This window comes from Callithrix jacchus, chromosome 14 (genome assembly GCF_049354715.1).
Source record: "Callithrix jacchus isolate 240 chromosome 14, calJac240_pri, whole genome shotgun sequence".
Taxonomy (NCBI): domain Eukaryota; kingdom Metazoa; phylum Chordata; class Mammalia; order Primates; family Cebidae; genus Callithrix; species Callithrix jacchus.
Window position 1 is genome coordinate 36,477,578 of NC_133515.1, and position 20,293 is coordinate 36,497,870.

Here is a 20,293-nt window from a genome sequence, read left to right on the forward strand (position 1 = left end):
TTAATTTCTTCATTGTAGTTATCTGGACATATTTGTAGTCCTACATGTGACTGGGAATAAGAATATAGTGGAATCATTAGAGACCACTTTTTTGTGTGTTTTTCAGGGTAGACTTAGTCTAAAAAATAAGAGTTCCTTAAATAGCAGTGGCAGTTTATGAAACCAAGGGAGCAGAATATTCCTCCTAGTCCTATGAAGATGTTAATGACCTTCACCTGCCTCTTTTTATGGCCCTGAAATGAAATACATTCTTCATAGCCCCACTGTTTCTAAAACTATTTAGTGATTATGAGGAAGCACTCAAAGAAAGATGAGTTATTTCTTAAACTGTGCCACAAGATGCTTCAGTTGATATCTTTGTTCAAACCTCTCCATAACACTAACTAGATTGATGTATACATCAAGAGAAGACATTTCTTTGTGTCAGCTTTATGTGAATTTCAATATAGCATGTCCCCAGCACATTCTATACCATACAAATAATGAGAAAGGCAATTAATCTCTCTGAATCCTTCAGAAATCTTTAACGGTTTCATGCAGTAGGAATCAGATCCTAATTTCAGTGAAGCCTATGTAATGCCAAGTGAAAATATCTTTGTTCTCACACTGCATGAAAGATATTTAGAGAAAGTTGCCACAAATAATAAGGAATTTTTAATTTTTCTAATTTTTGAGGATATATTCGTGGCTGTAAAAGGACAAAGTAGTCTTCTTTGAATTTACAGTCATAAACTTCCAGTCTTAAATCTTTCCATACACAAATTTAGGACACTTATGTTGTGCTTTCTCTCAATTAGCCATAGAAATTGGGGGAAAAAATGTTTTTCCCAAGCATAAATAACTTGTATATCTCTAGAAAGAGTATTTAAATCTCTTTAAAGAAACCATCAATTCCTAGGTAGTTCTTTTGCATGCTTTAAATTCTGAGTTGACCTAATGAAAAGCCAACATTTATTCTAAGAAAAAGTCTTATTTCACTCATCCACCAATGCATCAATTTATCATAGTGTTGGCTGAACTCAGCTTTTGATATTAAGTGTTGTGCATATTTGTTGTGAAAAATGGGTGGAAGAAGTTACCATTCTTAGAATTGTTGCATGTAAAGCAACAAATATACTTTTCCCCTACTGTCATAATTCCTTCGAGAAGAAAAGCTATTGCTTTCAAATAGCAACATTTTATATTTCAAACCAAAGACCTTACATAAGTTATATCACTTTGTCTTTTAAAAAAGATTCTATCTGTATATAATATGCACATAAATTAAAACCCGCTTTTTCTGTTTCCTAAGTATAGTCTTTAAGAATTGATCGATTATATGTCACAAATTTCTTATGAAATTGGCTTATGTTGTCATTTCAAGGCACTGGCACTTAGAAAATTAATGTTTAAATGATTTTATGCCTAATGTTTCATTAAATCCTAGGAATAGGCTTAATTAATATTTCATAGATTCTTTCTCTTTCTAATGGTTCCAGTGTCATACTGATTCAAAAGACGGAGCCCAGTCCATTTTAACATTTAGGTGGATTTTTGACAAACCTACATTTTGCAAAAGTAGGCAAGAGGGGACATGAAGAGGCATATAAAAATAAGGGAAAACCAAACAAAGGAAGAGAAAAAGGGAAGCAGGACAATAGGAAAGAATTAAAACAGAAAATAAAACAAATGCTTTGTAGAGTGGGAGCATGAATTGCCATCAAGACTTGTCTTGAATGAATGACACTATGAAAATCTGTTTGTGATGCACATTTGGATGACAAATCAAAGCAGCTTTCTGTGTTGTCGACATCATGGACAGGTTTATTTCTGAAGGCAGTGCACCTACTTGAGATAGTAGTTAAGCACAAGGCTTAAGCGCCACTTTCAGTATGTGATCTTGGGCAAGTCATTTCACACCTGTGCCTCAATTTTACCGTTTTTTAAATGAGAACCGTATTACCACTCAAATCATAGCATTGCTGTGAACACTAAATAAGTTTTCAGTTCACATAAAGCAGTCATAAAGATGGGTGGCACAGAGGCATCACTCAATAAATGTGAGCAGTTAGTACAGATGTGAGAAGTTCGTTATTCCACCTCTAATGTAATAAGCAAATTAATATAATGTCAAATATCCATATTAATCAGAATCCCAGAAAGAAACACTATACCTCAAAAGTCTGAATAAAAAGAGAATTTAATAGAGGGAATTTTGTAGAAATAAGGGCAGTGTTAAGGGGAGGATCTGCAAAGGGTGGTGAAGAATTCAAACAGAACAGCAGGAAGCTGTTACCACTCCACTTTGCCTGAAGAGATAAAGATACAGGATTATCAGACCTAAGTAGGAGCTGTAACTGTGAAGGAGGGCTTGTCTAGAGGGCTCATCTAACACGAGCTATATGTGTAGCTTAGGGTTGCGCAGCAGCTGCACTTTTGACGTTTTAGATCAGAGTTCTTTGTTCTTTGGGGATAGAGGGTATTCTGCACATTGTAGCATGGTTAGAAACACCCCTTGCCTCTACCCATTAGATGCCAGTAGACATCAGTCTCCACAACCAAAAATATTTCCAGACGTTGCTTAAAGTTTGCTAGGAGGCAAAATTGTCCCAGGTTGACAACTACTGTTGTAGCAGAAACCAGCCGCTTCAGAACTGTAGCAAGGCAGAAATGATTGGCAAGAAATAAATACTACCTCTCCTACTGCCACTGGGTGCCTCTCACTTACAGAAATGAATCAACATTAGGCCACAAGGGAACTTGTTGAAGGAATCTAGTCATAGAATAAGTCTCCTTGGGCACAATGCAGGTCAGAAAAGGGTGATTAAAAGAACTGAGGGGGTAAAAGGAGGTTAATCAATATGCAGTCCAAAGATATGAATTAAATTAGAGTTGGCTGAACTCCATTTCAGTAGTCATGGTCCTTTCAGATAAGATAGAAAGACAAGGAAAACTGTGCCTTACAGGATCTTAAGAAAATGTATTAATTCCTTGGTCCCTGGTTGGATACCATGAGAAATAGAACCTAAATATATATAAATGGCTTCAGCTTGGATTTCGATTGGATGTTTAAAGTAAGGAACAAGAAAGGAGCAATTCCCCTCATGTATAACTTTCTCCCAGCTCCATCCTCATTTTAATGCTATGAAGATCAGCACTAGGTAATGGAGGAAGATGTTCAAGAAAGGATAAATGGTCATGCTCCTGTAGGCTCCTCCCTAAATTCAGAGGTACTTTCTCTCGAGAAAGATCACAGGATCTGGACTGAGTTCATATAATGATCTCTGTGGGCTTCTTCTCAGTCCAGAATCTATAAATTAGATAAATGTCACCAAAACAACTACTTAATTATTAAAATGCAAAATTTCACTCATCTCTCTTTTAAGAAATGTTTTTGGACATCTGCAGAAAACTAACAATACTTTCTCACAAAATGGTCCATCCGCTGAAGCTACATTTCTTCCATCACCGTGATATCATCCACGTGTCTTCATGCAAAGCCTTACCAGGCCATGGTTACGGTGCCTATGTTTGCAGGCTCAGGCTCTCATAACGAAATACCACAGATGGGTTGGCTTAAACCACAGAAGCTTATTTATCACAGTTCTGGAGGTCAGAAGTCCAAGCTTAAGATGGTAGTAATGAAGGTTTTATTCTCGGGCCCCTTTTCTTGGCTAGTAGACAGTAGTCATCTCCCATGTGCTCACATGACCTCTCCTTTGTACACGTGGGGAAAGAGAAAAGGGGAGAAAAAGAACTCTCTAACATCACATCTTGTTAAGGGCACTAATCCTGTTGGATCAGGGATCCAACTTTATGACCTCATTTACCTTAGAGTCCCTACGTCCAAATATAGCCATGTTGAGGGTTAGGATTCATACGTAATATTCTGCTCCTCTTCCCAAAATTTTATGTTCTGTTTGCATGCAAAATACATTTCTTTCATCCAAGCATCCCCCAAAACATTAATTTTTTCCTGTATAAACTCTAAACTCTCAAATAATATCACTTAAATCAGATATGGTGAGAATGAAAGTATATAGTTCATCCTGAGGCAAAGTTCCTCTCTAGCTGTGAACTGAGAAACCAGACAAATTATGTGCTTTCAAAGTACCATGCTGTGACATGCATAGAATAGATGATCTATTCTAAAAGAGGGAAATGAAAGAAAGAAAGATGTGATGGGTCCCAAAAAATTTCATTACAAGGCAAATTCCATTAGATATTAATGCTCAAAAATAATCTTTTTTGGCTCAATGCCCCACTTTCCAGGCCCACATGGGTGGTGGTCCATTTTCTGGACCAACATGGGTGGTGACTCCACATCCAGGACTTTAGGTGGCAGCTCCACTTCCACAATTTTCTAGGCAGGGGTCCTACCCCCAAGGCTCCAGACAGCAACAGCCTGGCATGTTGAAACCAAGGAGAAATCAGTCTTTCCCCCTAGACCTGTGGTCGAGGGGCAGCACAGATGATCTCTGAAGAGCCTCCAGGTCATACTTTCCTTTTCTTCCCTTTTCTTTCTGGAAAAGTTACAGTGGCAGCTGGATAGCTCTATAGTCTTCTTCTGTGGGACCCCGGAAGTGCAGCAGTCTTTCTTCATTCTTTTCCACTTTCTCTGTCTCCCTTAGTTCAAACTGGCGGTGTTTTATCTCATATGATTCTATAATCATTTTGTCAAGTAACGGTCCAGTCACAGCCTTATTTTTCTCTTTAGAACATGCTTTCTCCTTTTTTTCAATATGCATGGGCTGAGAATTCTCCAAATCTTTAAGTTCTGATACCTTTCTGATTAATAATTTCTTCTTCAATTCATCTCTTGCATCCGATTGTTTTACTATAGGCAGTCCGCAGGATCCAGGATGCACCTGCAATATTTTGCTTAGAAATCTCCTTAGATAAAAATCTAGTTTCATTATTAACAAATGTTTCTTTCCCTAAACACTACAACACATTCAGCTGAGTTCTTTTTACAAAGACTTCAGTGACCAGTAATCTGGTCCTAGTTTCTATCTGAGACCTCACCAGAATGACCTTTATCATCCATACTTCTTCCACCATTCTCTTTATGGTGTCTATATATTCTCTAAAAAGAATATATATAATACAACCAGTGGGTAGAGGCAAGGGGGTGTATCTAAAAATGCTACAATGAGCAGAATACCCTCTAACCCCCTTCTTTATTTCTGATTCCTCACCAGAACTGCTTTTAACATCTTCCATATTTCTACCAACAATCTCTTAATAATGTCAACATACTATTTTTCTAGCATGCATCTCAAAACTCTTCTGGCCTCTACCCATGACCCAGATCCAAAACCATGCCCAAAGTTTTAGATATTTCTTAGAGCAGCACTACACCTCACAGAACCAAAATCTCTGTTCATATGCTTGGGTCATCCTAACTCGTCTGCATAGGCTAGGTGGATTAAACAACATAAATTTGCTTCTTACAGTTCTGGAGGCCAGAAGTCCAAAATTCAGATGCTTTCAAGGTAGATTTCATTCTGAGGACTCTTAGGTTGTAAGTGGCCACAGACTGTGTGCTCACATGACCATTATGTGCAAGGACAGAAAGAGAGAGAGGTCTCTGTTATCTCTTTTCATAAAGACATTAATTCTATTAGATCAGGAACCCACCCTTGTGACTTCATTTAACTTTAATTACTTCCTTAGAGGCCCCATTGCCAAATATAGTCACATTTGGGGTGAAGGCTTTTAAGAAATGAATTTTGGAAAGACACGAGCATTTAGTCCACAGTGCAAAGAATGTTATGCCACTAACTAAAGGGTATGAAAACACGTTTTTTCCCAGAATAAGGGAGAATAAACCCCCTAGCGAATATATGCCACCTTTGCTCAATGTGTTACAAAATCTTTTAGGAACCTTTTCATTACTTCCTACTGCCTCAATCCTAGGCAATATGCAGGAAGAGAATGCCATTCTATCATCTGTTTTATTATCCTCAATCCTCCTAGACTCTGCTTGCACACCCAGTTCTCTCTTTACCATCAGTCATATGACATAAACTCTACCCATCAAGGCAATAGAAGTGAAAAGACACTAGTAGCTTGTTGATGTTAGTTAAACATAAACTCCCTGTTTCACATGACATAAGCTATATTTTTAAAAATGCTATGTAATTTATGGCTTTCATTGAAGAGTTATATCCTGGTATATAGAGCCATGTTCTCACTATGTTGCCCAGGCTGGTCTCAAATTCCCAGCCTCAAGCAATCCTCCCACCTGGGCCTCCCAAAGTGCTGGGACATCAGTTATGAGCCACAGTACCTGGCCTACTTAGTCTAAATCAGTGAGTTTTACTATGTGATGAGTTAAAACAATCATGGAGCCTTTTCATGTTTTCAGAATGATAAATACGTATTATTTGCTGTCCTGATAAATGGTACTTTGAGTTTCCATACAGAAGCCACATAAAATTAAATCATAATACACAGCAGATGAAGCTATACACATTTCACTGAAGTAGTTTGGGGTGAAGGGTAGTTAGTCATGAAGCCAGGGTTTGAGAGGTGAGGGTAGAATTTTTTGTTGGAAAAGCAGAAAAAAAGATTAGGGTAGAGAAAACCAAAAATAATCTTACAGAAATGGAGTGAAGGAGGTCTTGATTTCCAGAAGAGGTTATATTCTGGGTGATGGCCAAGAAAAATAATGAAGTACAGCATAGTGAATTTGTCTAACTCCTCTGGAGTATGTCAAACAATCTAGTTATTCAGTTTAGCTTCATTGTGAAATAGGAACTAATGGAGGTAGTCTGTAAAGGGACTGCTCTGTAGAGATGGGGAAATACAAGAATGTGAGCGTGGGGATACATGCGAGAGCATGGTCTCACAGTTAGAGCCAAGTAAATAAGCCCTGTGATCGGCGGCATGGGTAGCAGCTGTAGTTGGGGATGGGTGAGTGGATGATTTGAGAACAGCTTTTGCAAACTATTCTCTGTAGTCTCAAACATATAGATCATCTTCTCCTATGATTTACTATTACAAATGGCTAATTTCGTCAATTATGTGTCAGTGCTTATTATTTCCAGTGTCAGAGGACATCCTTTTATAGTCCCCCTACCTATTAATATTTGAGCATCAGGTTGCTTTAAAGCAGAGATAAATTTAATGATCCTCCCCTAAGTTTTTCCTTGTCATTATTGCTTATTTGCTAACATGTTGGGGGTTTAATTCTTTTTCTTGATCTTTTAAATTTATCGCTTGATGGAAATAATTGGGAGGTTTGAATATTTACAACAGTGAGAGTCTTTATTAGTTTTTAAATAGATAAAAATATCCTTTCTTCCCTATAGTGCAAAGTGGAATGGGCTATTACTACCATCTCAGTAAATTAAATTCCTTAAAAAAATAAAAGAAATAGATTGTGACAATGTTTAGCCAAAGGAGTTCTCCAGCTGGCTGAACATTTATGGGCAGTTCACCATCAACACGAGGTAAATTCACCTACAAGTAGCTATTTAGAAAACATGTGTATAATGATGGCTGTTAAACTTACCCAACTGAATTACACCTAACTTCAGACAAAAGAATGGAATATATACATAACCAAATTGATGATAACTAAGAGGATGGCAGTTTAATTACCAATGGGAATATAAATAGGGCCAAGTGAAGAGGCTCAAATTGGTGATACAGAATAATTATTAGTAATGAACTTAAGAGAATAGAAAGTTTAGTTGGAGGCTCAAAAATACACAGGTGTACACTGCAGTCTGCTCGTTTTGAGTAAAGTGATCTCCATGCAGGCATAGGGAATTAGTTAAATCATACTGTGTACTCCCTGCTGGGCCTACATCTTTAGGCAAAAGCAACCTAAATTTAACATTAAGTGGTGTCGTCAACCTAGCTTGCACATTTGAATCACCACTGATGCTTTTTAAACATAGTGTGATCTGGGTCATACCCGATCTAATTGATCTTGGATAGGAACCAGACATTAAGTATTTTAAAAATCACTACAGATTTGTCACAGTTGCAGCCAGGACCAAGAACCACTGCTCTAAAGACATTTTGCAGCTCAAATCGCTGCTCTTGGCTTCTGAATCAGGGGTGGCTGAGGTAGATTGTTTTGTTTTTCAGCAGCAGAGAAACAACCAAATTCATGACCTGTCCTTACACATCCCAGGCCCATGGTTAGTCTTCGCTGCTTATTAGAAAGTAGGGATGATTATTTTTTTCAAAAAGCTAAGTCAGTGTTGGGCTGTCTGGCAAGTATAATGGCTAAAGTGATAGAAGAGTTTCCCTTCTACACACGGGCAAGTTGTGGGTGAGTTAGATAAACCGAGATTGGACTATGAGTAGCTTTTCAATAAGTACCACCTGGGTTGTAGGCTGCTTGTACATATGTCTCCAGTGACCAGGGCAGCAGTAGCACAGGTGCTGGCTGTTTATGGGAGCTACACGAGCACCAGTCTGTCTCTTGCTGACTTCATAAGCACCCATTCTTTGGCTCAGAAACAACCTGATAGTCATCTCCCTTCCTCTTCTTTCTTTCCTTGTCACTTTTGACACATCTCCAGTATAGCATTTCACCACAAATGAAGTTACATTACAAAAATCCACTTACATTTGTATTTCATATTAGGCTACAGGTTCCTTAAGGTTCTGGACAGCTTTAGTCATTCTAATATCTTTAGCTTTCATCTAAATGCCAGGCATGCAAATATTTGTAGGTTTAAAATGACCTGGGATTCTAGATCCCCTGTTTTAATTTGAAAGTAAGAATGGGTGGGAGATAGTAGAGAAAGGAAAAGGAAAGGGAGACGCTCACAGCTATAGAGGTAAACTTCTTCCAGATACAACCCAATTCACTAATAAATATCTCTCAAATTCATACATTTTTATATCACATATTTGTTGCAGCCATTCTACACACAGAAGCAAACTAGTTATAACAGTTATCTGACATCATGGAGCTTAAGATGGCATAAACTATTAGTAAAGGAGAAATATAAACATCATTAAGAAAATTTAACATTTTTTAATGCTATGAAGAAAATAAGAAATTGAAACAGGAAATGGTTTACACATGTGGATCAGGGTGGGGTGGCATTTTAAACAGGTGCTTAGAGAAGACCCCTGTAGAAACAGGATATTGACTCTGAAACTCAAGCCCATTGCAAAAAAAGGGAGGAGGGGAAAAAGGAGATCCCAGACAAAGAGAATAGTAAATACAAAAGTCCAGGTATAGGAGGAAAACGCTTGGTGAAATTGAGAAATAAAATAAAGGCTTGTTTTTAACATCTACACACATACATATATACAATAGGTCGGGGGGGGGGTGCGGGGAGAAAGCCCTGTTTATGATTAGATAACTCGTGAACCTGACCTCTTTTACAAAATCACCAGTTCTCCCAGGCCTTGAGTTATAAGCCATCATACACCCAGGGGCAGGTTTGCTGGCTTAAGATTGTCCCTGTAAGATCATCTCTAAAAGGTCAGTGGGCTTTTATACTACCAGAGTATGTTTGATCTAAATGACCTGAATGGTGACTTTAGCACTCCCTCCTGAAGGCTGAAGTCTGACTTCCAAGTACCAAGGTTACATGAGTCCAGCTCATTGTCTGGGATGCACTGAGAGCTTTATTCCTGAGAAGACCTGGATCTTCACAGTGAAACCTGCAATGCCCACCAGCTGGGAGTGCTTTTCTACCTCGGCTTTACTGATCTGTATTATGCAGTGTAAACCACAGGGAAGTGGAATTAGGTTTGTCTCATTCTGTCAGTTCTTAATAAACTCTTGAGTACAGCACCCTTATTTTATTCTTCTTTGTATACCCAGCTCCTAGCACAAGGCCTAACTCAAAGAAAACTGGCCCACAACCTAAATGCTTTTAGTTTTTTTAATGGTAAGAAACAAAAACATCAAATGAAAATAAATATTTTTTAACATATGAACATTAAATGAAATCCCAAGTCAGTGTCCATAAAGTTTTATGGAAACAGCCATGTTCATTCATTTACGTTTTGCCCAAGCCTATTCTCCCATGATAAAGGCAGAATTAAGTGGTTGTTACAGAGTTCCCTAGTTGCGATAGAGACTGTATTGGTGGCAAATCTGAAATGTTTACTATTGACCCTTTAGAGAAAAAGTTTGCCAACCTCTGTGATAAATATTTACCATGGGAATAATGAAATGAATGCATAAATAAATGAACTATTATGGCAAATTCACTTTCGTATAATTACTCCTTAATAGTATACACTCTATGGCAGAGATCCAGGCATTAACCTAGACTTTTACAATTTTATTTAAAATACGTGACCAGTGTTATTTATGAATCGTTTTGCCATGCTGTTCTAAAACACATTCAATCAGAATAACAATTTTAATTGTGTTTTCTAAATGGGCTTCTCCTCTACATCTCAATGCCTCTTTTCATGAGGACCAGCCAGTCTTCCAAGAAATTATATTTAAACTCTATTAGAATCATGATAATCATTTCACTTTATCAAGCAGGTTTATGTCCTCTGCAGTGTTCTTCCTTCTGTGTCTGTCTGTAAGTTCTAAACTTTTGCCATGGGATTTGCAATTCTGCTTTATAGAAATACATGACTAAAAGAAACTCAATCACCTCCGTTACATGTGAATTTCATTTCATATTTACATTTGTTAACTAATTTCCTAGGTTTTACTGAATGCCAACAACACTGTCAGATTGGAGGCATTGGGAAGGTCACGAAGTGAGTATTATCTTCAAAATCTTCAAAAGGCAAACAAATCAGTTGCATTCTGTTTAGGCAAGATACATGTTGTTAGGTAAAACACGGTAAGGGCACTAGAAAGGGTTTAATACAGATCCAAATAGAAGACTACACAAATTGATATGGAAACTAAAATAGGCTACTCTGAATATTGGAGAAACTGCAAGTGAACTTGGATGGAAAACTCCCTAATGCTGATTATACCTTCTTAGTAGTGGCATTCCTGCTTTCATTTCCTTTTTCTAATTGCTGAGAAGGGATTAAAACAAACATATCTTGAATTGACTCTGTTGTATAGGCTGATAGGATTTGTTTCTGTTTGTTTACTTTTGTATGGTTTTAATTTTCCTGGAGGGAATTTGGGGCCAAGTAATAATCACTGTTTTCCATTTTAGGAGAAACTTGTCTTCTGTATATCATTAAAACTTCTACAATATTTTTTTTTTTAGAGAAGAAAGTTATGTGATTGGAAATTCTATCATCTCTATTTTTTACTAAGTACTTTGGAGGCAAATTCATGTAAATTCACTTAAATAGGGTGTTTGCTTACAATGCACTGTTGGGGAGACTTTTTCTAATTTAGGGGCCAAGCTGCAGAAGGAAAACCTTTAGAAATTAATATCAGCTAATTAATCCAGCTCATTAGCCTAAAACCTCACTGAATGCTGAGAGTGCTGCTAATGTAATAAGCTTCCCAGTTAATGGAGTCAAAGCTAACTTCAAAGATGGCTAGTACCTCATTCATTAACTTAATCAACTCTCTGGGCACCTCCTAGGCAACAAATCCTGGTAGGAGAGCAATAAAGATGCAGTGGATGTTCAGTTCTGTTATCCCCTTACTGGCTTAAAAGTTAAAATTTGGATAACTGTTGAGTGCACATATAGTACACATTCCCACCTCTAAATAACAATAGGACAAGACAAACAAACGTTACAGAGAAATATTTGTCAAAATGAAAGTTTAAAATTGTCCGAATAGTCCAATCATTATAAAAAGCCAACATCTAGTATGTTGAGTATTGTGCATATTACATGCTCCATCTACTATATGCATTTTAGCCCATAAGAAAATAAATGGAAATGAGGCATCAATTTGCACTATTATCTTCTTATTTTCCTTTTAAGATTTTCTAAAATAAAAAAATAAAAACATTTTACAAAGTTAATTGGAATGGTAAATTGGAGTTAGTAATTAAAGATCAGGACTCAAATTTCCATCTTAATACACAACAGTTAACTTTTTCTTTATACTTAAGTTCTGGGGTATATGTGCAGGTTATGCAGGATTGTTACATAGATATATACATGCCATGATGGTTTGCTGCATCCATCCCCCTGTTACCTACATTAGGTAGTTCCCCTAATATTATCCCTCCCCAATCCCCCCAGCCTCTGCTATCCCTCCCCTAGCCCCCCACCACCCAAGAGGCCCTAGTGTTTGATGTTTCCATCCCTGTGTCCATTGTTCTCATTGTTCAACACCCACTTATGAATGAGAACATGCAGTGTTTGGTTTTCCAAAACAGTTACCTTTTGAGCTCAAGGTAATTTCTCAAAATAGTGTTGTAAAAGAACTTTTCTAGTCATCAGAATAATCAGTTTTTGGTTGTCTGGGAGCTGTCTTATCCTTGCAAAACTTCCTCCCCATGACCAGAACTGATAAGTTGATTCAAATTAATCTATATAAATATTGAACATTGTAAGTATAGTAAATGTTTCAGGTATATAGACTACTAAGATAAAATAATCAAGACTTTTTCATATATTTTATGACCCCATAATACAGTACCTCTTGGTAAGAGAAGCTGCTCTGTTGGTTTTACTGTATAACAAACCATACCCAAACTGATTGGTTTACAACAATGTACATTTGAGTCTGTGGGTGTTGGCAAGATGAGCTAGGCTTAGCTGAGCAATTCTCCTTATCCAGGGACTTTTGTGGACTTTGCTGTTGTGCACATGTGCTTGTGATGAGCTCCTGTGAGTTCTAGGGGAGGCTGGCTGGTCTAAGATACCATAGTCACCCCACATAGCTTCCATCCTCTGGCAAAATAGCCCAAGCATGTTCACAAGGTAATGGCTAGATAGGTTAGGTACCTGGAACTCACACAATGTCACTGTCACTGTGTTCTATTGGCCAAGAGAAATTACAAGCCTAGCCTGTATTCTAGGTAAAGGAAAGTAGACATCACACCTTTTTGTGAGGGGACCTAGAAATAACTATAGCCATAATGTAATCTACCATGAGTGGAATAGGTAAAACTTGGGAGCTGTCACAGTTACGTGTCTGTCAGGTGTAGGCAGTCATTTTGCAGCCTGAAACTATCAGGCCTGTTGGATTGACAGAACCCTGATGACATTTGTGTTCCTAGGTTCAGTTTTTCCTGATACTCAGTGGTATCTTTGTTCATCCTTCAGTTTAGCCATTATGTCCTTTCTTGTATTCTATGAGCCAATTAAATTTTCTTTCTTGTATTCTGTGAGCCAATTAAATTTCCCTTTTGTCTAAGTTAAATGAGTTGAGGTTCCATCAGTTTAATCAAAGTTCCTGACAAAAATCATGACCCAAACTTGTTTACGTGTACTTTTTCCTTGCACATTCTTGTCACATACTAATATAGCCAGAATATCTAATGGCTAAGATATATTCATTTAGCTATTGACCTTCATTTTAAAATTAATTTTACTTTCAATAAGCAAAGTGTCTGTCTTCATTAAGCAATTGAATTCTTCATCTGGATTTATATGCTGGTACTTTGTAAATGGCCTAAGTAGTTAGACACTATCCTTTAATTCTGAAAATTAGGGACCAAATGTCATTTAGAAAATTGAAAATCAACTTTTTATGACTTCAATTGAAAGAACTCATGCTGAAATGTGAACAATGTTCATGAAAAGTTAATAAATAAGACTAATGATAGTTCATGGTAATTTTAGAATGATCCAGCTCTTACATGACTTACAACTAATGCTAATACCTTTGAGAAAAGAGGGTCACAATATTGGAATTTCATGCTTATAACAAAACTGAACTTCAAAAGCCTTTTGTGATCACATATATCAAGAGTCCATTTCACATTGCTCTCAAATCTACTATAAGACATGTTCAGTTCTCATTTTAAATATAATTATGATAGATGTAGAATTATGAGATCTAAATCAATTTTCAGATTGTGAAACTCCACAAAGTTCTCTATAATTTTACCCTTCCTCCCAACAGTGAAAAATATGCTCTCTCCCTGACTTCTCTTTTTGAATCACTAACATTATGAACCCCAATCATTGAAAAAAAGTGTCATTTTTTACTTTCGTTAGTGTTTTGAAGAAAAACATCCTCTGGCCAAATGATAAATGATGTTTTTAGAAAACCAGAATATACACAAAGGTTTCTGAGCTTCTTACCTCAGAAAATAGGACTGAAAGGCTTGTTAATGAGTCAATCTGTGACCCATCCTGTGTGTGCATCTCTCTAAATGGAAACTGTAAGACAAAAGACATATCACCTTTCAAGAAAGACACTGTCAGTGTTGAGTAAAACTGGAGTATGACTATGTCCCTTCAATGTATTACTTCTTTTTTCAGTATCGGGGGGAATATATTTAGAGTTCTCTGAAATTTATAGAGTTCAGAGAACCCTGGAAGTATTCACTATTATCCCTTTTCAGAGGAGTTACCTGAAGCTCAAGAGGATTGAAGTGACTTATAATTAGCCATAATGGTTCCTCCTCTTCATAACCTATTTGAGATTTAGTTATAAAAGATCTCTGTTTGAAAGAAAAATTTAATGTGATTTATGTGAAAATGCTCATATACTTCAGAGTAGCAAATGGCAGAATTTAGTAGAATATATTTCTCTAAGTGATTTTTAAATCCTATGCTCCACACCCATTATCTGTAAATAAAGTGCAGCTTCCAGTGCAGTCAATGAGAAGTCAAGTGTGCTAACGAGGACATCTTTAAATAGTGTTTTTCTGCTGTGCTATATAGTAAAGCTGATCAGAGAGCTGATGGAACACAGAACCATTTGAGAGGCTCTGAGAACACATTTACAAAAATACCAAATCTGAATTAAGCAAAACTTAAGGATACTTTGTTTTGTCTACTGGAAAGGTAACAATGACACACACAGGGGCCCAGGTGGTTAATGTACTGTACACTATTACTATAAAGTATAAGACCTCAGTCTTTAAGCTCCTCAGAAACTAGGAATTCAGTTGATTACATAGTGCCCTATGGAATAGACTTAAAGAGTAAAAGAGCAAACATTTCGATATTCTTTCAAAGCTTGCCAGTTTACTTGGTTCTTGAATTCTTGCTGTTGGTCTGTTGTGAAGGAGGGAACTTTACAATGGTTTTTACCCTGCAAGAGGTTTTAAGCCTGTCTCAGTTACAATAGAGAAAATGATATGAGCCCCTTTTTTTAGTGGTATAAAAAAATAAACTACCACTATAATAGTAAAACAAATGTTCTGAGTTTGGAAATGATGTAATATATAAAGCTAAAGCTTTGCAGTTAATGCAGGTCCCTTGACATTTAAATTAACTTAATTTGAAGAGAAATGCTATGATTTCTTAGCTTTGAAATTGTTCTCTCCCACTAAAGGTAAAATTGAAAGGCTTTAAGTAAACATTGCAAATTCAATAATGTTACTTATAAGCTACTTATTTTCATCTGTAAAGTCACCTAGTTGTGCAAAAAGATCCATAAGGCCCTGACTTCCTCTCACATTCACTGTTGTATACATGTCTATGAATTCAATTAGCTCCGCTTCGTGAAGACCACTGACAGTGCTACTGTGAACAGAGCCACAACTCACATTTAATGTTCATTTTGGTATCTTTTAGTAATTTGGCTAATTTGTAGAAAATTAGTCATTTCTTTAAGTGAAAGTGTAGAACAAATGTTCTATACTCAGTGAATGTTTCCATTTGAAAATAAGTTGCTAAATTTTTATGTGATTTTCAAGTTATGTTACTTCACCCATTAACAAGAGAGTACAAATGGGCTGTATTACCCTTAGGAAGTCCTTTTTCAAAACACTCTCCCTGCTGAAATGTCAGCACAAAGTGTCTTCTTACATTTCTATGCTTTCTTGGAGTTTTAGTGACCCATGACACCAATCACACATATCTCCAGGAATCTGACACACTAAAAAATCCTATGAGATTTCCTAAAATAGAACCCGCTGATAAACATTTTACGTGTCAACTGGTACTTATTGAAAGAGGTCTCACTGAATAAGAAATAATAAAAGCAAAACAAAACAAAACAATAGATTTGGGGTGAGGTAGAGTAGACCTAACTTTTATTTAGTACCTAGTGATTTGGGCTCATCACCTTATAGTCTGCTCATAGGTCTCTCTGTCAGCACAGCAATTAAGGTCCAATTTTTTAAATATCTCTTTATGAATCATAACTCTGACCTAGTATGAATTTTTTGCAACTCTCTTTTTAAAATAATAAAATGGTATATTCAAGATTTTATCAATAGCTTGTTCGATGAGAAATACTCTTGTTACTATTTCGTAAAAGACTTCCTGAAAATAGTTTTTACCTTCCTTTAGAAGTAAAGTAACAACAAAACAGAAACAAAGCATTACCTATTGACTTAATTATCCAACTTATTGTGAAAAACAGTGAAATATATGAGTTAATAGAGAAGGAATAGTAAAAATGGAATGAGAATTTATCTAGATATTGCCAATCACTGTAAATAAATCGTAATCTGAATATGTGCTTTGACCAAGTCTTTTTCAAAAACATTTTTTTCTATTCCTAATTTTCAAAATTAGGAATGCACACACATAAATTTAAAACAAAACTCTCATGAAACAACTTGTCCCTACTCTGTACTCTGATACTTTCTATTCGAGCTAACTTAATTTTTTAATGCTTATTTGGATTCACTAAATTGATTTCATACCTACTAATGAGTTGTAATTGTCCATAGAAAACATTGCTTTAATCTAAATCTTAAAAACTGTGAGGAGGTGACTTGCATCTTAATAAGCAAACAGGTGTTAAAAACATAATTATTATACAAATTTGAACAAAATTTGTGTCAAAGTTGTGTTAATCATGTTAGTAAAAATGCCAGCAAGAAAATACTAGAGATAGTTTTAAGAGCATTTGAGGAACTTGCATAGTAAACAGAGAAATGACTTCTAAAAATAAGTTTGCTAAATTGTTTTTAAGGCTGGTTAACTCCCTACAGTATAGGGAGCCATAAGACCTTTGGTGCTTAATTTTCTAATAAATTATAAAATCAAAACAACTGTATCTGCACTTTTAGATACAGAAGAATTCAAACATAGTTCAGTTGGAAGACTGACAAAATATCAGTAATTTTAAGAAAGAAATTTTGGAAAGAATGCTAAAGACATAGAATTCTTAACTGATACAATGTTACTTTTTAAGAAAGAATTTTTAGAAATGATGCTAACTGGATATAGAGTTATGAACTAAGTTTGTGCAAAGGCTAAGATATTGCCATGGTATCACAGAAACAGCAATGTTAGGAAGTAGCTACCACCCTTAACCTCTTGCAGGGCTAAGGGAACAAAATGAAGATCATTAAGACTTCTAAGCTTGGAGGAAAGGCTTTGTGGTGATGACCCCAAACCTCTCTGATGCTAGTGCTAGTATCTCTGAGGAGGGGTTGATGAGATTAAACGTTGAATATACAGCAAATGTTGGAAATACTGCAAATAGGCAGCACCTGCTGCTATGGGAATAAACTGATATAGCCAGAAAGAAGAATGCCATTAGAATGAAGAATGCCATTAGAATGAAGAAACAAAGACGAAACCGACAATGGAAGCAATTCCACTCTCCCTGCTAAGCTTTGCCATCTCCCTCCATTGGCAAAGCCTAACAGAAAACCACAAAAAAAAAAAACCAGATACGTGGTTTGCAAAGTCCCAACCTCAGCATTCTAAAAGCAACCGCAGAAGGGAAGTCAAAGCTGAGAGTCACCAGTTTAAAACCTGCCACACCTTCTAACCTGAGAGGGCAGTGGGGCCTTTGCACTTTTATCATTGTGGATTGTTTATCAAGAGCGTCAAATTGTATCTAGCAAGTATGAGAAATATGCTAGCATGAGAACAAGAAGTAAGCAAACATCCATTTGCCTTTTTCTGAATTTGGAATACATTTATCTTTATCAGAAATTTGTGGTTTAATAAAATGCTCCACCAAAATTCAAAATTATTATAACTGATATTGTCTGCTTTTTATATTAATGGAATTTCTGCAGACCATTTTTTAGATTTATTATACTAATATTAGACACCCATTTGGCTTGCTGGCTTGAAAACCAATAATATTACATATTATAAACATAAAGATGTGACTTCTCCATGATTCTAGAGTTCTTTGGTCTAGTATTGTTATGGAATAAAGTGTTAGAAATAATCTATGGGAAATTGCGATTGTTTTTTGAAACTAAATAAAAGTTGTGTATGATGATAGTAAAGATTTCAATTGTATATAGATCTCAAATAGAAAGTTACATATATGCTTATATATATAAATAAAAATAGATCATACTATATATTCTTTCTCACCTGAATTTTTTTCTACTTAATACTGTATCTTGCCATATTACAACAGAGATCTTCCCCTATAATTTTAAGGTCTGCATTCAAAGGTAGGATCTGCATAATCAATTTTAAAATTCCTGGGGCATTTAGGTTGTTTCTAACTTTCTGTTATTGCAATGGCTGGCTAGCTAGCTAAAGCAATGAAAACTTGACATATTTTATTTTATGTACAAAGTATATATACATAATATGCTGACAAAGCAATATTGAGTTATATAGTAATCATTATTTTGTTAATGTTTATTTGTAGTTGAATCTGTAGTTGACTTGAAATGGCATGAAAAAGAACAAAAATAGAATCTGATGAGTGTTGTCCAATCTTTCCAAAGCAATTTTATAATCAACCAATCTTTCTGTTTCTCATATCCAGATGCCACACCATGTGAAGCCCTTGCCATATTACAGCTATGACCAGCCTGTGATTGGGTACTGCCAGGCCCACCAGCCTCTCCATGTCACCAAGGGCTATGAGACAGTGTCTCTGGAGCACGATGAAAGCCCCGGCATGGAGCTAGGGCAAGACCACAGCTTCATCGCCACCATCGCCAGGTCGGCAGCACCGGCCATTTACCTTGAGAGAATTGCAAACTAACGCTGAAGCCAACTCCTCATTGGGGAACTCCACGGGGGGAGGGAGGGCCTTCATCTTAAAGGAGAGTGGGTGTCTGAAATCGTGCAATCAAGCAAGCTCATCGTTCCTGTTAAAACATTTATGGCATAGAGAAAAGGAAAAGATAAAAAACCAAACTGCTTTAAAAGGGTAGCAAATGCACCTGCAGCATAACTGGGAGAACTGCAGAACTTTCTTTGCTTTAAAACATAAATGAACAAAAATGCTCCCGGATGTAAATAGTAAGAGTGTCAAGTTCTTATAAAAATAGATTTCACCCTAGCTACGTATAGGTTTGTTTGTATATTTGATTTTTCTACACTGCATGGTTCCTGGGCTGGAGAACCACAGGAGGGCAAATAAACAGGGGTGGGCGGGAAGTTGGGTAAACAACAGGCTTCCTCTTTAGGTATTTGTAACTCTCACAGATTTTATTTAAATTGTTTTCATTTTCTTTTTTCTTTAAAAATGCTGTTTGTTCTTGTTTTGTTTGTTTTAAATTGTTTTTTTTTCCTGGTCAAGTTTCTAATACAAAACATGAGCATTAAACTTTATGTTGTATCAAAAGAAAATGCGTTTTACCACGGACCACAGAGAAAGCTGACCACAAAGTTTGATAAAACTACTGGAAAGAAAACTCAGTAAGTCTGGGTGAATGACTCTTCATGACAAATGCCATATGTGGTACATGATAGAAGGAGTTTTGTTTTGTCCAGTTGGCAGCCTTCACTGTGTAGGATGTCTGAGAGAGCCTTGAAGATTTCTGAATGACAAGATCAGCAGAATCATTCTCATGTGGACTAAGGCTATAAAAGAGCCATGACCATGTGCTCAATGAATGAGACTGCCAAGCTGACAAATTTCTAAACACAAGATAATGTGTAACATTGTTTTTTAATTGATTATCAATTAGCTTTTGTGTAGTTTTTATCAATAAAAGAAAAAAATGTTGAAAAATAAATATATTATTTTGTGGTTGGTGTACCACAGCCCACCTAATGTAGAGTGCTTTATCTGTATTTGTATTATGGAATGCTTCCAGTCTGTATCAGGCACTTCAATAAGAATCAAGTGGTATCTATCAAGTGTTTTCTGTGTGTTCCATGGTCAGATAGGAAGGCAGATATGAAGTGTAGAAAAGAAATATGAGATGTGGTTTATACCCGATATGGTTTGGCTATGTCCCCACCCAAATCTCATCTGAAATTATCATTCTCATAATCCCCATGTGTTGTGGGAGGGACCCAGTGGGGGTTAACTTAATCATGGGGTGATTACCTCTGTGCTATTCTCGTGGTAGTGTGATAGTGAGTAAGTTCTCACAAGGTCTAATGGTTTTATAAGGGGCTTCCCCTTAGCTTGGTTCTCATACCT

General features: G+C 36.4%; 1 protein-coding gene across 2 annotated transcripts in view; it reads left to right on the forward strand.

The window, feature by feature from the left end:
* The window catches only part of LRRTM4 (leucine rich repeat transmembrane neuronal 4), a 779,107-nt gene extending 759,227 nt beyond the window's left edge, over nt 1-19,880 (forward strand). For both annotated transcript variants that reach the window (XM_002757578.6, XM_017964215.4), the window contains one exon: nt 18,680-19,880. In XM_002757578.6, coding sequence (XP_002757624.4) covers nt 18,680-18,901 — 222 coding nt within the window. In that variant the 3' untranslated portion in view covers nt 18,902-19,880. The remainder of the gene's footprint in view (nt 1-18,679) is intronic.
* The last annotated feature ends 413 nt before the right edge of the window (nt 19,881-20,293 follow it).